Raw genomic sequence first — 11,546 nt, 5'->3', positions numbered from 1 at the left:
TGATAATGTGGGCTCAACATTGGCTCAACCCAACACAAACTGAATAGTTAAATTGGTGAGCTGCACACGGATTATTTGAAAAGTATGTGTAGTAAGCGTACGCTGTACTTTGCTTCAACCTAGGATGAATCTTTCCGTATTGGCTTTCTCATTCTCGGAAGTGCCTACGCACATCGCTTCTTAGCCCCACAGCTTCGACAGGTATGCTGCAATCTGATGAATCGCGCATTTCCTCATGTCCTGGCGTCCGTCTACACAGCGTTTACAGAACTCCTGTACTTGTACCCTTTTCGAAGAACATAGCACTCGACTCCGTTAAACGATATTGCAGCGCCGAAGTACGAGATATGAAATGTTCCTTCGTATCTTTCATGCCAGGTCCTAGGTGCACGCATATCTTGATAGTTTTATGAGTTCTGATGTATCAAGAGTGACGCGAAAGAATTCACCTCTCCGCTCACTGCACCGCTTCGCCCGCTGGCTAAAGGCCTGACCTCGATATGGTAGGTGCACAGTTGAAGCAAGTGCTGCAAGAGCGCGTCTGGCTCTGGTGGAGTGACGATGTGATGTCTGACGACCAATGCTGCATCCATCTATGTTTTGGTTGTAAAGTAGCTATGGCTCGAAGGTGACATTATCTTACCTTGACGCAGAGGGTCCTTAGAGCACGGGAAAACCGGGACAGGTCAAGCAGCGAAACCCCGAGCCATTCAAGTGATGTGATATCATCCAGGATTACCAGTGGAATTTGGCCATTGATTCGGGAGTCTGACAACTTGACTGATAGTAGATCGTAGATGCTCTTTAGAGAGAGATCATTCGTATTTCCCTCTCCATGTGGATGCTGGTCGAAGATATCTATGAATTGAAAAGATTCGTTCTGGGCTACATTGATGTTCTGTGGAGAAGTCATTGAGTATTAGATCAACGCGATGGCAAAGACTGGACATACTGCCTTTGAAGCTACTGATTTCCAGCGCTCGAGACTTTCTGAGACAGCGAGAACAATGCAATTTGCGATTTTGCTTTGCTTCAGGTGCAAGTGAAGAAATCGATGCAGTAAAAAGTCAGCTGGAGCTGGAAGTTGGTCTGTGATCAGAAGCAGACGACGAGAGGAAACTAGGTCTGGGGCAGGAAACTGCATGATCAAGAAACCGTTTGACTATCGAATCGTCTATGTATTATTACATGTGTTGCTCTCCAGGGAGTTATCATGGGGGAAAGAAGTGTCGGCTACAGACACAAACAACGCTCTCATTCATTCCGTACTAGCTATAGTAGAATCCGTACCACTCATTGCTCGGCGAGGACCACCGGTTATCAAACACACTAGTATGATTTCACTTTGAGCCTGGACCCGAATATTGATCGCTCATCTTAGCAAGGACCGCTGCCAGACGTGACTCGCCATGTCCGTGCCCAGCTTCGAGGAGCTCTTCGGGTCTTGCACTCTGGAAGTGATAGCCCCAGATACCTCCATAGCATTTCCAGAACCAGGAGCTGCAGATGACTGGTTACTCGCGCTCAAATCATCTGGTATTGAAAGAAAACAAGCGTTCTTCGGTAAGGTACAAGATTTCACCGAACATGTCAGCGTCGATGCTCATCGAATGGTTGATTCAGATGAGCAACTACACCTTCTCTTGATTGCACAGATACCCTGTTTATCTGCGGACGCGGACCCCAAGGATCCACCTACATCCCTTCTCGACTTTCTTGCCCATGTGCAGATTTCGCTTGAAGCCACTTACATCTCGCAAACACCTACAACTCTCCCTGAAACTCCCCAGACCCCCCACAGTGCTCGAGTGCTTGCCCCACCTCGCACTTCATCCATAGCTAAACCTCGGCCTACATCACTTCATCCTTCCTTGTTTCCTCCCCACACACCAAATCCTACACCGTCTTCTACGGAGAGGGACCGCAAGTACGCGCAATCGGAAGGAACTCTTCTGCTTGCTAGCATATGGGGTCACAAGCCCGCGAATTTGTCCAAAGAGAAGTTCTCTCTCTTGTATTCCGAGGCAAAGAAGGCTTGGTTGGCGGTATATGAACTCTCCTTGACAGTATGTGAGTGCGCGCAAGTAATGTGTCTGCGACTTCTCCTTAACATTCTTCTAGCGTTTCTTCGCCTCTCCTTCTTGGATCCTCTGCTGTCCCTGACCGTGTCAACCACATTACGAGACAAGTCGGTATCACTGTCACAAGCAAACCATCCACTTGTGATATTTCTGTCGGAAAGCGGCATTCTTGCCAAGCTTTCTGCTTCTGGCATAAGCTCATTCTCCGAGCAACAGAACCAGGAGATAGACAATGGCGAGGAGGACGATCAGACCGGGCTTGAAGAAGTCAATTTACTAGAAGGACTTTCAGCAGGTAGTCTTTCATGCCATCCCATTGTTGCGGGATCATTTACGCGTCTTCTAGGATCCAACGTTGCGCTCAACTCAGAACCACTCTGGCTTCCATCCACTCGCCTGGGGAATGTCACGCGTCGAGAGATATTCTCCCTCCCACCCGTACAATCTTCATCTACCCAACCACTTACGTTAAGCTCTAAGCGTCCACCTAATGCCACTTTACGGAAATCATTTCGCAAAATTCTCCAGACAGTCTCTGGTTTTCGGGTGCGGATGCGAACCGTCTTTATTCCCCACATCCTCTTGCCGGAGATGAATTCAGGGACTGGTTTTAACGACGATGACAGTGATGCACAGGAACGAGAGGCAGGGAACAATGAACGCACCGTCGTTCTCTGTGTTGAAGTTGAGAACTCTGGAGAATCAGGCCCAGGTGTTGGTTTCTCAGTGGAAAGGGTGGTTGTGAAAATCGGTGGCGAAGGTGCATCCGCCAAACTGATCGGTTGGGGAGAGGGTGCGTTTGAGTCCGATGTGGAGACGAACACCTTCCCGCTTCTGATCGGGTCCATGGAACAGTACAATTTATTATACGCTGTTTCATTCCTCAAGCCTTCTGCAGATAGTGATATCTCGCTGGTCGGTCGGCGGTCTAGTGGCGTCTCTGCAAACTCAGATCTGCAGCGGGCGGTAGCGATCAATATCTATGGCAAACCTTATATGTCGAAGGCAGGTGATGAGCATGACTCTGAGGACGGTGATGGTCCTGCCCTGACCTACCCCACACATACCTTTTCCTCTCGGTGGAATTGTATCCTGGATCTTTCATCGAAACCACCGGAGGAACCTCCTGACTTCTTAGACCCTTCTGTTGGTGCTCGTAGTGTGTTACCAGAGCCTGCATCTCCCTTCCCAGGGCAAGCGGCCCTGGTATCTGCGATCCCGAAAGTGCAATCCATTGCCGGGAACAAACGACACACCCTTCCCAACAATATCACAGCTATTCGTGCGGTCAATCCGAACGCTAATTTCCGCCCGATGCCATACCGTGACCAATCTTCCGCCTCACCCATCCTCTCTAACAAGCAATACACTCCTCCCTCCGTCACTGTGCAAAGTTTTTTAAAGTCTCCGCCCACTACATTCGGCATTCAACCGCCGAACACGCCCCTGTTAGGCGTCAGTATACCCAACGGCGGCCCATATGGCCCACCAGAAGCTCAAACATTTGTGACGCCGCCAACTCCTGCCTATCCTGCATTCCCACCAGCCACTGTTCCAACCACGTCTCACTTTCAAACACCCTTGATTAACCATCAAGGAGCCTCCGGGCCAAGTGTTGAAATCCGCAGGGAGCGCGGTCTCGGAATGACAGCAGGTATACCGCAAACTCCTGGACCAACCATCGTCGGCGGCGTGTTCGATTCTGCTCAAGATACCCCAGTCACCGGTGGACAGCCCATCGTCGTCTCCGTTGGCTTGCTTCCCCCTGCTTCAGGTTCCTCCTCATCCAGAAAATTATATCCATGCGATCAGTTCACCCTTGATATCTTTGTGTTTAATCAGAGCTCGTGGACTAGAAGGTTCGAAATTAGCTGCCCGGATCCAGATCGTCGACGCAGACGAAAGATCGAGCAGGAGAAAGCTGCGCGGGGTGGCAAGACGACCATCGAGGAGCTGAAGAGTGTGATGACGCCTCCTGGGATACTCCCGGTGCAAAACCGCGTGCGCGTCGGGTGAGTAGTATGTTGGGGTGATTTGTTGTGATGATGTTCAATGAGGCTTTTTGGGATTACAGGCCGCTGCGCCCATCTACCTGCCAGTCAGTTAGGATGGACTTCCTTGCAATGACTCCTGGCGTGCATTCGGTTGAGATTCTTAGTCTCACAGATATTGAAACTGGTTTCTCCATGGATCTGCGGTAAGAGAACGTTGATTGTCCCTTCTCATTATCGCACTGAGCTCTTGCGGTAGATCTGTCCTAGATATTGTCGTTCACGAGCATCATCAGATGTAGCCCCTTCCATTCTACACCGCGTGATCGGCAGATATAAAGTGAATCTAAAAATTGATAGCGAAACAGAACATAAAACAAACAGCGTAAAATATACAAGAAGAGTATGGCAGAAGGGGTACAGAATGTATGTCAGGGTGTCTTGTGAGGTGATCACGATAAGTATGACGTAGGTGGGTTACACCCACTGAGACTTATCCCAGGCCGGATCCTGCATAAATGCACAGAGAACCTTACTACCGGTCTGAAAAGGCCATCAGATTATTTGCACGGTTTTTCTTATCTAGCCGCTTACCTGCAGGAGTGGGTGACCAGCAACGATGCTTAAGAATCGTTCCAGTCCTTCCCTTCGACTCTCGATGACTTCATCGGAGAATCTGTTGGTGAAGACTTTGCCAGGGAGTGGAGGGATATTCACACGAGTTGATTCGCGCTCCAGAATATCGCGGAATGCCTCGAAGTCGGAATAGCGGCGCCGGACAAGGGAATGGCGCAGCTTAAAAGCGGGAATGTTGGTCTACAGAAAATATGGATGGTGGAAGATAAGCACTCGGCTGATTAGAACTGCAGTAGCAGCATATATCACCTTGCACACGATCTCATAGTCGGTATACATCTTTCTACCAAAACCTATTCGATGGTAAGGAGATGGGATCCCATCGAACAAATTTTGAATCACTCACCATGTGTTTGAGGATTGCGAACTTCAATTTCTAAGAAGCTCTCAGGAACGCTGTACATTTCTTCAATCTGGGAAGCGCTTCCTCGTGTTTATGCAGCAGAAATGGGATGATGGAGGCAAGATGGGCTTACGGTCTGTTCGCGCCCGCCGAGGCGGGGCTCGTCGAACGCGCTGCTGCGAGCGAATGGCGACACAGTTGTCATGTCGTCGTTAACGTTGGTACAGTCTCAGTTGTAGCGAACGTGAACACAGCAATAGGACTTTTGTCACCCACGCAGCTGTCACAAGTAGTCACACAGGTACATGTCACACACTCTTCGTCTTCATACCAAGCGGCCAAGACTTAAAAACGCTGTTTGTCGTGGTTATACAGCCTCATCGATCGAGAACAAATATTTAATATCACTTTATATACGACCGGACCAGCTACAGTGCTCATATTTCCTCATCACGATACAATCTCTTCGAATTCTCTCGGTAATCCAATTTCACTTTAGTATGCGCATTTCTATGCTCTCTGCACGGCAAAGTATAAACATCTGACCTCAACCACGTCATGAGATCATGCTCACCCTCTAATTCGCCCAGGCACGAGCACTCTGGAAAAGCCTGAACCACGGACTTGAGCCGTCCCAAGACTCCGCAAACCCGAGTGGATACCAGCTGCAACTCTCCAAAGCTACGACACGTTCTGGATGTGGCATGAGACCTAATATTCTGCCGTCGATGGTCTGAACGCCAGTAATCCCACCGGGACTGCCATTCGGGTTCAACGGGTAAACCTCCGTGGGTTCACCCGCAGAATCGATGTACTGCAGTGCGACGAGTCCTGCTTTCCGCAGGGCATCTGCTTGTGTGTCGTCCGAGAATGACACCCTTCCCTCTCCGTGAGCAACAGCAACAGGTAGCTTGGACCCGATCATGTCTCGCAAGAAGACAGAGGCCTTTGTCACTTCGTTAGAGGTGACTTCGACCATGGATACACGGCCCTCGAAGCGTTCAGAAGCATTCTGCTTGAAGTCGGGCCAGTGGTCTGCACCAGGAATGATCTCTCTCAAATGACTGAGCCATTGGCAGCCATTGCAGACGCCAAGAGTGAACGTATTTTTGTCTGCGAAGAAGCGGGTAAACTCCTTCCTCGCTATGTCGTTCAAAAGCACTGAGTGAGCCCAGCCTTTCCCAGCGCCAAGAACGTCTCCATAGGAAAAGCCACCACAAGCTGCTAGCCCGCGGAAGCTCGAAAGTGACAGTTCTCCAGATAGAATGTCAGACATGTGTACGTCCACGGCATCAAAACCTGCCGCCGTGAATGCCCAAGCCATTTCCACATGTCCGTTAACACCTTGCTCACGCAAGATGGCAACCTTCGGACGCGATGAGAGACTTCGTGAGGGGGATGGTGCGTACTCAAATGCGAGATCATAAAATAAACCCTTGTGAGTGTGATCCTTGATGAGGTCGAACTCCTGCCGTGCTCCAATAGGGTTGTCGCGCAAAGATTGCATACGGAACGAAGTCTCGGCCCAGGCCTGTTGAAGCTCATGGCGTGTGCTCGAAAATAGCACTTTGGATTCGTGATTGATGGCGAATAGTTGGTCAGAAGGGTCGATGTTGACTCGCCCAATGACGTGGATGGATGTGGAAGGGAAACCGACGTCGACAAACTCGCTCATGAGCTTGCTCAAGTGGGACTCGCGTACTTGAACGACAGCTCCTAGCTCTTCATTGAACAGGGTCGCCACTGGGTCAGAAGCACTGTGGAGAGTGTCAAGGGAAATTACAGCCCCTACCCGACCAGCGAAGCACATCTCCGACACAGTTGTGAAGAGACCTCCATCCGAGCGGTCGTGATATGCAAGAACCAAATCAGGTTGGCTCTTCTTGATCTTCTGACACCCATCGAAGAACGTTCGGACTGTGAGAGGATTCTCGACGTCTGGTGCCTCCGACCCAATCTCCTTGAAAACTTGCGCAAGCGCTGATCCACCCATGCGCGTCTTACCATGAGCAAGATCGAAGAAGACAAGCACAGTCGTTTCTTTCAGGTCTGTGCGCAGCTGAGGCGTCCATGTTTGATCGACATTGTTCACCGGCGCGAACGCCGTAACAATGAGAGACAACGGTGCACTGACTTCTCGCTGCTCCTCTCCTTGCTTCCACTTCATCGACATCGACATTGAATCTTTGCCGACGGGGATGCCAACACCCAGCGCTGGACAAAGTTCCATACCAACAGCGGCCACAGCAGCATACAATCCTGCACCTTCGCCTTCCTTAGATGCGGCGCACATCCAGTTTGCACTGAGCTTGACACGGGAAAGGCTGGAGACAGAAGCTGCAGCTAGGTTGGTGAGTGCCTCGGCGATAGCCATCCGAGCGGATGCAGATGGATTTAGCAGAGCTACAGGTGTTCGTTCACCCATTGCCATAGCTTCGCCACTCAGGACGTCAAAGCCATATGATGACCGGGTAACGGCGACGTCAGCGACTGGGACCTGCCACGGCCCAACCATTTGGTCGCGAGTCACCAAGCCCGTGATGGTTCTGTCTCCGATGGTGATCAGGAAAGACTTTGACCCTACTGATGGAAGACGAAGAACGCGGTCTACTGCAAGAGGCAAGCGGTCGGACAAGGTAGAGTTCGGAAGATATGCGGAAAGGGCAGTGTCAAAATCTGTGAAACCAATCTTCCGCGAGGTATCCTTGCGCGACATGCGAGGGGGCTTCCCGAAAAGTGTCGACATTTTGAGGTTAATGACATCTTGCAAAAGGAGGCGGTCGGTGACAATGAGTTCTTCTTCCTGTGTTGCGACGCCGACAATGGAGAATGGACACCGTTCCCTCTTTGCTATTCTCTCGAACTCGCTGGCCTTCTCTGCCGACACAGCGAGGACATAGCGCTCCTGACTTTCGTTACACCATATCTCCATGGGAGACATAGAGCTGTCCGCGACAAGTACGTCTCTGATCTCAAACCTCGCACCAAGTCCTGAGTCATGGACCAGCTCTGGGAGTGCATTGGACAGTCCACCGGCGCCCACATCATGGATGCTCTGAATAGGACTACCCTCTCCCAAGCCAACGCAAGCGTCGATAACTTGCTGGCATCTCCTCTGCATCTCTGCATTGTCTCTCTGTACAGATGCAAAATCCAGTTCCGCAGAGCTAGCACCGGACACCTGACTGGATGCTGCTCCACCGCCCAGACCGATGAGCATACCTGGGCCGCCAAGCACGACGATCTTCGCCCCAGGGGAAATCCGCGTTTTTATCGCGAACTGAGGACGGACATTCCCGTATCCACCAGCGATCATAATTGGCTTGTGATAGCCTCTGATCTCCTGTTTTGATCCGTCCTCTGAGGCAGGGACAGATTCAGAGAATGTGCGGAAGTAGCCTGCAAGGGCTGGACGACCGAATTCATTGTTGAAGGCACTCGCGCCTAGAGGACCTTCAATCATAATGTCGAGAGCTGACGCGATGTGTGAGGGACGGCCAAAATCCGTCTCCCAAGGTTGTTCATAGCCCGGTATGAGAAGGTTGGAGACCGTGAAGCCAGCCAGTCCGGCCTTGGGTTTCGATCCTCGGCCTACTGCTCCCTCATCTCGAATCTCCCCTCCTGAGCCTGTAGCTGCTCCTGGATAAGGAGAGACCGCAGTGGGGTGATTGTGCGTCTCGACTTTGATGAGAATTGGCATGTTCTCGACGGAAGCTTGATAGACATGTTCGGTAGAACGATGTACGCCGAATCGAGGAGCTTGGGCGCCTTCAAGAACAGCTGCGTTATCAGAATATGCGGAGATTGTTCCAAGCGGACTGATTTTTTCTGTATTCCTGATCATCTGGAAAAGCGACCGGTCGAGAAGGGTCTCGTCTATTGTCCACGATGCGTTGAATATTTTGTGCCTGCAATGCTCCGAGTTCACTTGAGCAAACATGAATAGCTCAGCGTCGGTGGGATTACGGTTGATCGGTGACGATCCAGATACAAATGCCTCCACCAGGTAATCCAATTCGTCTGCTGCGAGCGCGAGTCCCAGTGCTTTGTTCGCTGTCGAGAGCTTCTCACGTGCAACACCCGCATCAACTTCCTCTCCTTCACCTCTCAACTCCACAGTCCGCAGGGGGCTTGGGGCGTGATGTTGAAAGATCAAATCCTCGTCAGGTAGAGCCATATGAACGCTCTGCGTCATACGATCGTGAAGCAAATGGGATAACGCAGACAACTCTTCCTTCCCAAGATCTTGGTCGTTTGCCAGCTGGAAGACGAACGCGACCCCGCGTTCGAGACGATCTATGCGTTGTGATAAGTTGCAGATACCAGCGATGTCAGTCGCTTTGCTGGACCACGGTGATATGGAACCGGCTCTTGGAAGAACGTAGAAGACATTGTGCCCGGAATCAAGTGCTGCAGATGTCGATGGAAGTCTGATGTCATCGCCGTAGTCAAGCAATAGATCAATAGCTTGTCTTTGTGGCGACGCTTTGTTAGCTAGGTCATCCTGCAGCGATTGGCTCGGGGACTTGACAAGGTGGATGTAGACTGCATCAACAGAGATTACGTCCGGGTTGATGGCTTTGATGTGCTGAAAAAGCGCCTGGCGCTTCGAAGATGAGAGTGCAGACGAGCCTGGGAGAACGAGCATGCCTGAATGATATCAGCGGGAAATTCACTTTACTGGCTTGCCATCCTCACCGCAGTCAGCTAAATTTCTCAACTGAGCATGGACAGGAAGTAGATCTGAGCGACCTCCTTGCAGGCCCGATCGCAAAATTTCGCAGATCAGTTTATCTAATCTAATCTTATCTTGCCGCAAAGTATGTCGATATTTGGTTTTGTGGTTTGGCCGCCTGCCCGCAACGCGCGTTCATCCTGCCAATGGCTGACAGTACTGAACTAGGTTTTGCCGAACCCGCAGTTGATGCATGATGTGTTTCTACGGCACAATTGTTGGTGACTGCATCAATGCCAAAAGTCATCCTGCCATGACAGTACACCCCAAGAAGATTGGCTGCACCGAGGGCTGGCCTACCGGGTCCGCAGCTGATGGCATCATGCATGATGTGTTCCTACGGCACGATTATTGATGACTGCATCAATGCCAATAGTACTCCGCACATAAAAGGCGGGGCTCGTCAGGAATCCTAGATTCACTTCAAGGTCCGGCGCACTCTGATCATGGGCAAATTTGTCGTATCAGAATTCCTTTGCGAACAGCGCAAAGAGCTTCCAGTAGCCTCCACAGATATCAGTGACAAGTCAATCCTCGTAGTCGGGGCAAATGTGGGCCTGGGCTTTGAGGCATCCGTGCATTTGGCCCAACTTCGGCCCAAGCACTTGCTCGTCACAGCCAGAGATGCCACAAAATGTCAGCAAACAATAGCAGGTGCGCGTGGTGTTTTCAAAGATGCTTTACGTCACGTCCTGACGGAGACAAAGATGTCCAACAGCGGGCAAGCATCGATACGATCGATGCACGGCCCTTAGAACTCGGCTCGTTCGAGTCGGTATCCCAATTTGTGAACCAGTTTGAAGAGGAGGGCTTCCAGATAAACGCCCTAGTTGCTAATGCTGGGATACAAACTACGCGTTACTCAAAGACCGTGGATGGTTGGGAGACGACGTACAGTGATCTTTTCAGTCGATTCTGCATCTCCCTAAAGATTTCTTGTACAGGCTTCAAGTGAATTACTTGTCAACAGCGTTATTGAGCATCCTCATGCTGCCTCATCTCCTTGAGACCTCGACACCTCAGTCTGCGTCGAGACTTATCATAGTTTCAAGCGAGCTCCATTACCTCGCGAACAAACTTTCAGGAGCCGACCGATGGCCGAGCATTCTGGAGAAGCTTAATGACCCAGACTACTGCACCTCCTCGTAGGGACCTATAAATCATGCTGCGTTCCCTGACTGACAACGAGACAGGGTCATGAGCAATAGGTACAACCTCTCAAAAAGTGAGAGCCAGGTTACACGTCTCATTTGCTATTAAAACTGATCCTTCATCTGATTCAAGTGCTAGAAGTGATGTTTGTGCGCGAACTCAGCTCCCGGCTACCTGAGCCAACACCTGTCGCAGTTTCAGCTGTCAACCCAGGGTTTTGTCATTCCCGTTTATCGCGTTCTACCGAAACAAACCCCTTCAAAACATTAGGCGTCGCAACCGTGAAGGCCTTGCTCGCTCGCACCACGGAAATGGGAAGCCGAACGCTTGTCCACCCTGTTGTTGAACCGGGTGAGCTCTCGCGACATGGCCGTTACCTGTCATGTTGTGAGCCGAAGGAGGAGAGCGATTATGTGATTAGTACGGAAGGAAGAGAGGTTTCTAGACGCCTGTGGGTAGGTATCACTCTATTTGATCTAAGCGTTGAGGACCTCACTCATCAAAATTACTATCTAGTTGGAGACGATCGATGTCTTAAGCAAAGCCGATCCTAGGGTTCAGCGTATTGTTGATGAGCACTTGCGATCGCGGTGATGATCTGTCCTGCG

The 11,546-nt window shown here is 50.8% G+C and overlaps 5 protein-coding genes across 5 annotated transcripts; 2 read left to right on the top strand and 3 right to left on the bottom strand.

Annotated features, from left to right (window-relative positions):
* Window positions 1-262: 262 nt before the first annotated feature.
* Window positions 263-1,144, bottom strand: DEU56DRAFT_913302 (uncharacterized protein; the record flags this gene model as incomplete). Its single annotated transcript, XM_041357506.1, has 4 exons — window positions 263-397; window positions 450-593; window positions 644-898; window positions 953-1,144. 4 exons carry the CDS (start codon window positions 1,142-1,144, stop codon window positions 263-265), a joined length of 726 nt encoding a protein of 241 aa, XP_041207862.1.
* A 265-nt stretch (window positions 1,145-1,409) lies between these two features.
* Window positions 1,410-4,282, top strand: DEU56DRAFT_949039 (TRAPP trafficking subunit Trs65-domain-containing protein; the record flags this gene model as incomplete). The annotated part of the gene is made up of 5 exons (XM_041359093.1): window positions 1,410-1,563; window positions 1,624-2,070; window positions 2,122-2,376; window positions 2,428-4,093; window positions 4,156-4,282. The coding sequence occupies 5 exons, from the start codon at window positions 1,410-1,412 to the stop codon at window positions 4,280-4,282; spliced, it is 2,649 nt and encodes an 882-aa protein (XP_041207861.1).
* Window positions 4,283-4,549: 267 nt separating this feature from the next.
* On the bottom strand, window positions 4,550-5,256 carry DEU56DRAFT_913300 (sorting nexin SNX3 family protein; the record flags this gene model as incomplete). Its single annotated transcript, XM_041357505.1, has 5 exons — window positions 4,550-4,615; window positions 4,667-4,888; window positions 4,958-5,001; window positions 5,055-5,121; window positions 5,185-5,256. The coding sequence occupies 5 exons, from the start codon at window positions 5,254-5,256 to the stop codon at window positions 4,550-4,552; spliced, it is 471 nt and encodes a 156-aa protein (XP_041207860.1).
* A 134-nt stretch (window positions 5,257-5,390) lies between these two features.
* On the bottom strand, window positions 5,391-9,817 carry DEU56DRAFT_807150 (CobB/CobQ-like glutamine amidotransferase domain-containing protein). Its single transcript, XM_041353378.1, has 3 exons — window positions 9,750-9,817; window positions 5,626-9,701; window positions 5,391-5,570 (listed from the first exon to the last, which is right to left on the bottom strand). The coding sequence occupies exon 2, from the start codon at window positions 9,697-9,699 to the stop codon at window positions 5,629-5,631; it is 4,071 nt and encodes a 1,356-aa protein (XP_041207859.1). The 5' UTR covers window positions 9,700-9,701; window positions 9,750-9,817; the 3' UTR covers window positions 5,391-5,570; window positions 5,626-5,628.
* A 415-nt stretch (window positions 9,818-10,232) lies between these two features.
* Window positions 10,233-11,532, top strand: DEU56DRAFT_913298 (short-chain dehydrogenase; the record flags this gene model as incomplete). Its single annotated transcript, XM_041357504.1, has 6 exons — window positions 10,233-10,440; window positions 10,494-10,677; window positions 10,731-10,931; window positions 10,980-11,011; window positions 11,071-11,393; window positions 11,455-11,532. 6 exons carry the CDS (start codon window positions 10,233-10,235, stop codon window positions 11,530-11,532), a joined length of 1,026 nt encoding a protein of 341 aa, XP_041207858.1.
* Between the last annotated feature and the right edge of the window lie 14 nt (window positions 11,533-11,546).

The sequence above is a fragment of the Suillus clintonianus genome (genome assembly GCF_016758775.1).
Source record: "Suillus clintonianus strain FC179 chromosome Unknown DEU56scaffold_41, whole genome shotgun sequence".
NCBI lineage: Eukaryota > Fungi > Basidiomycota > Agaricomycetes > Boletales > Suillaceae > Suillus > Suillus clintonianus.
This window is presented reverse-complemented; position numbering and strand designations above follow the sequence as displayed.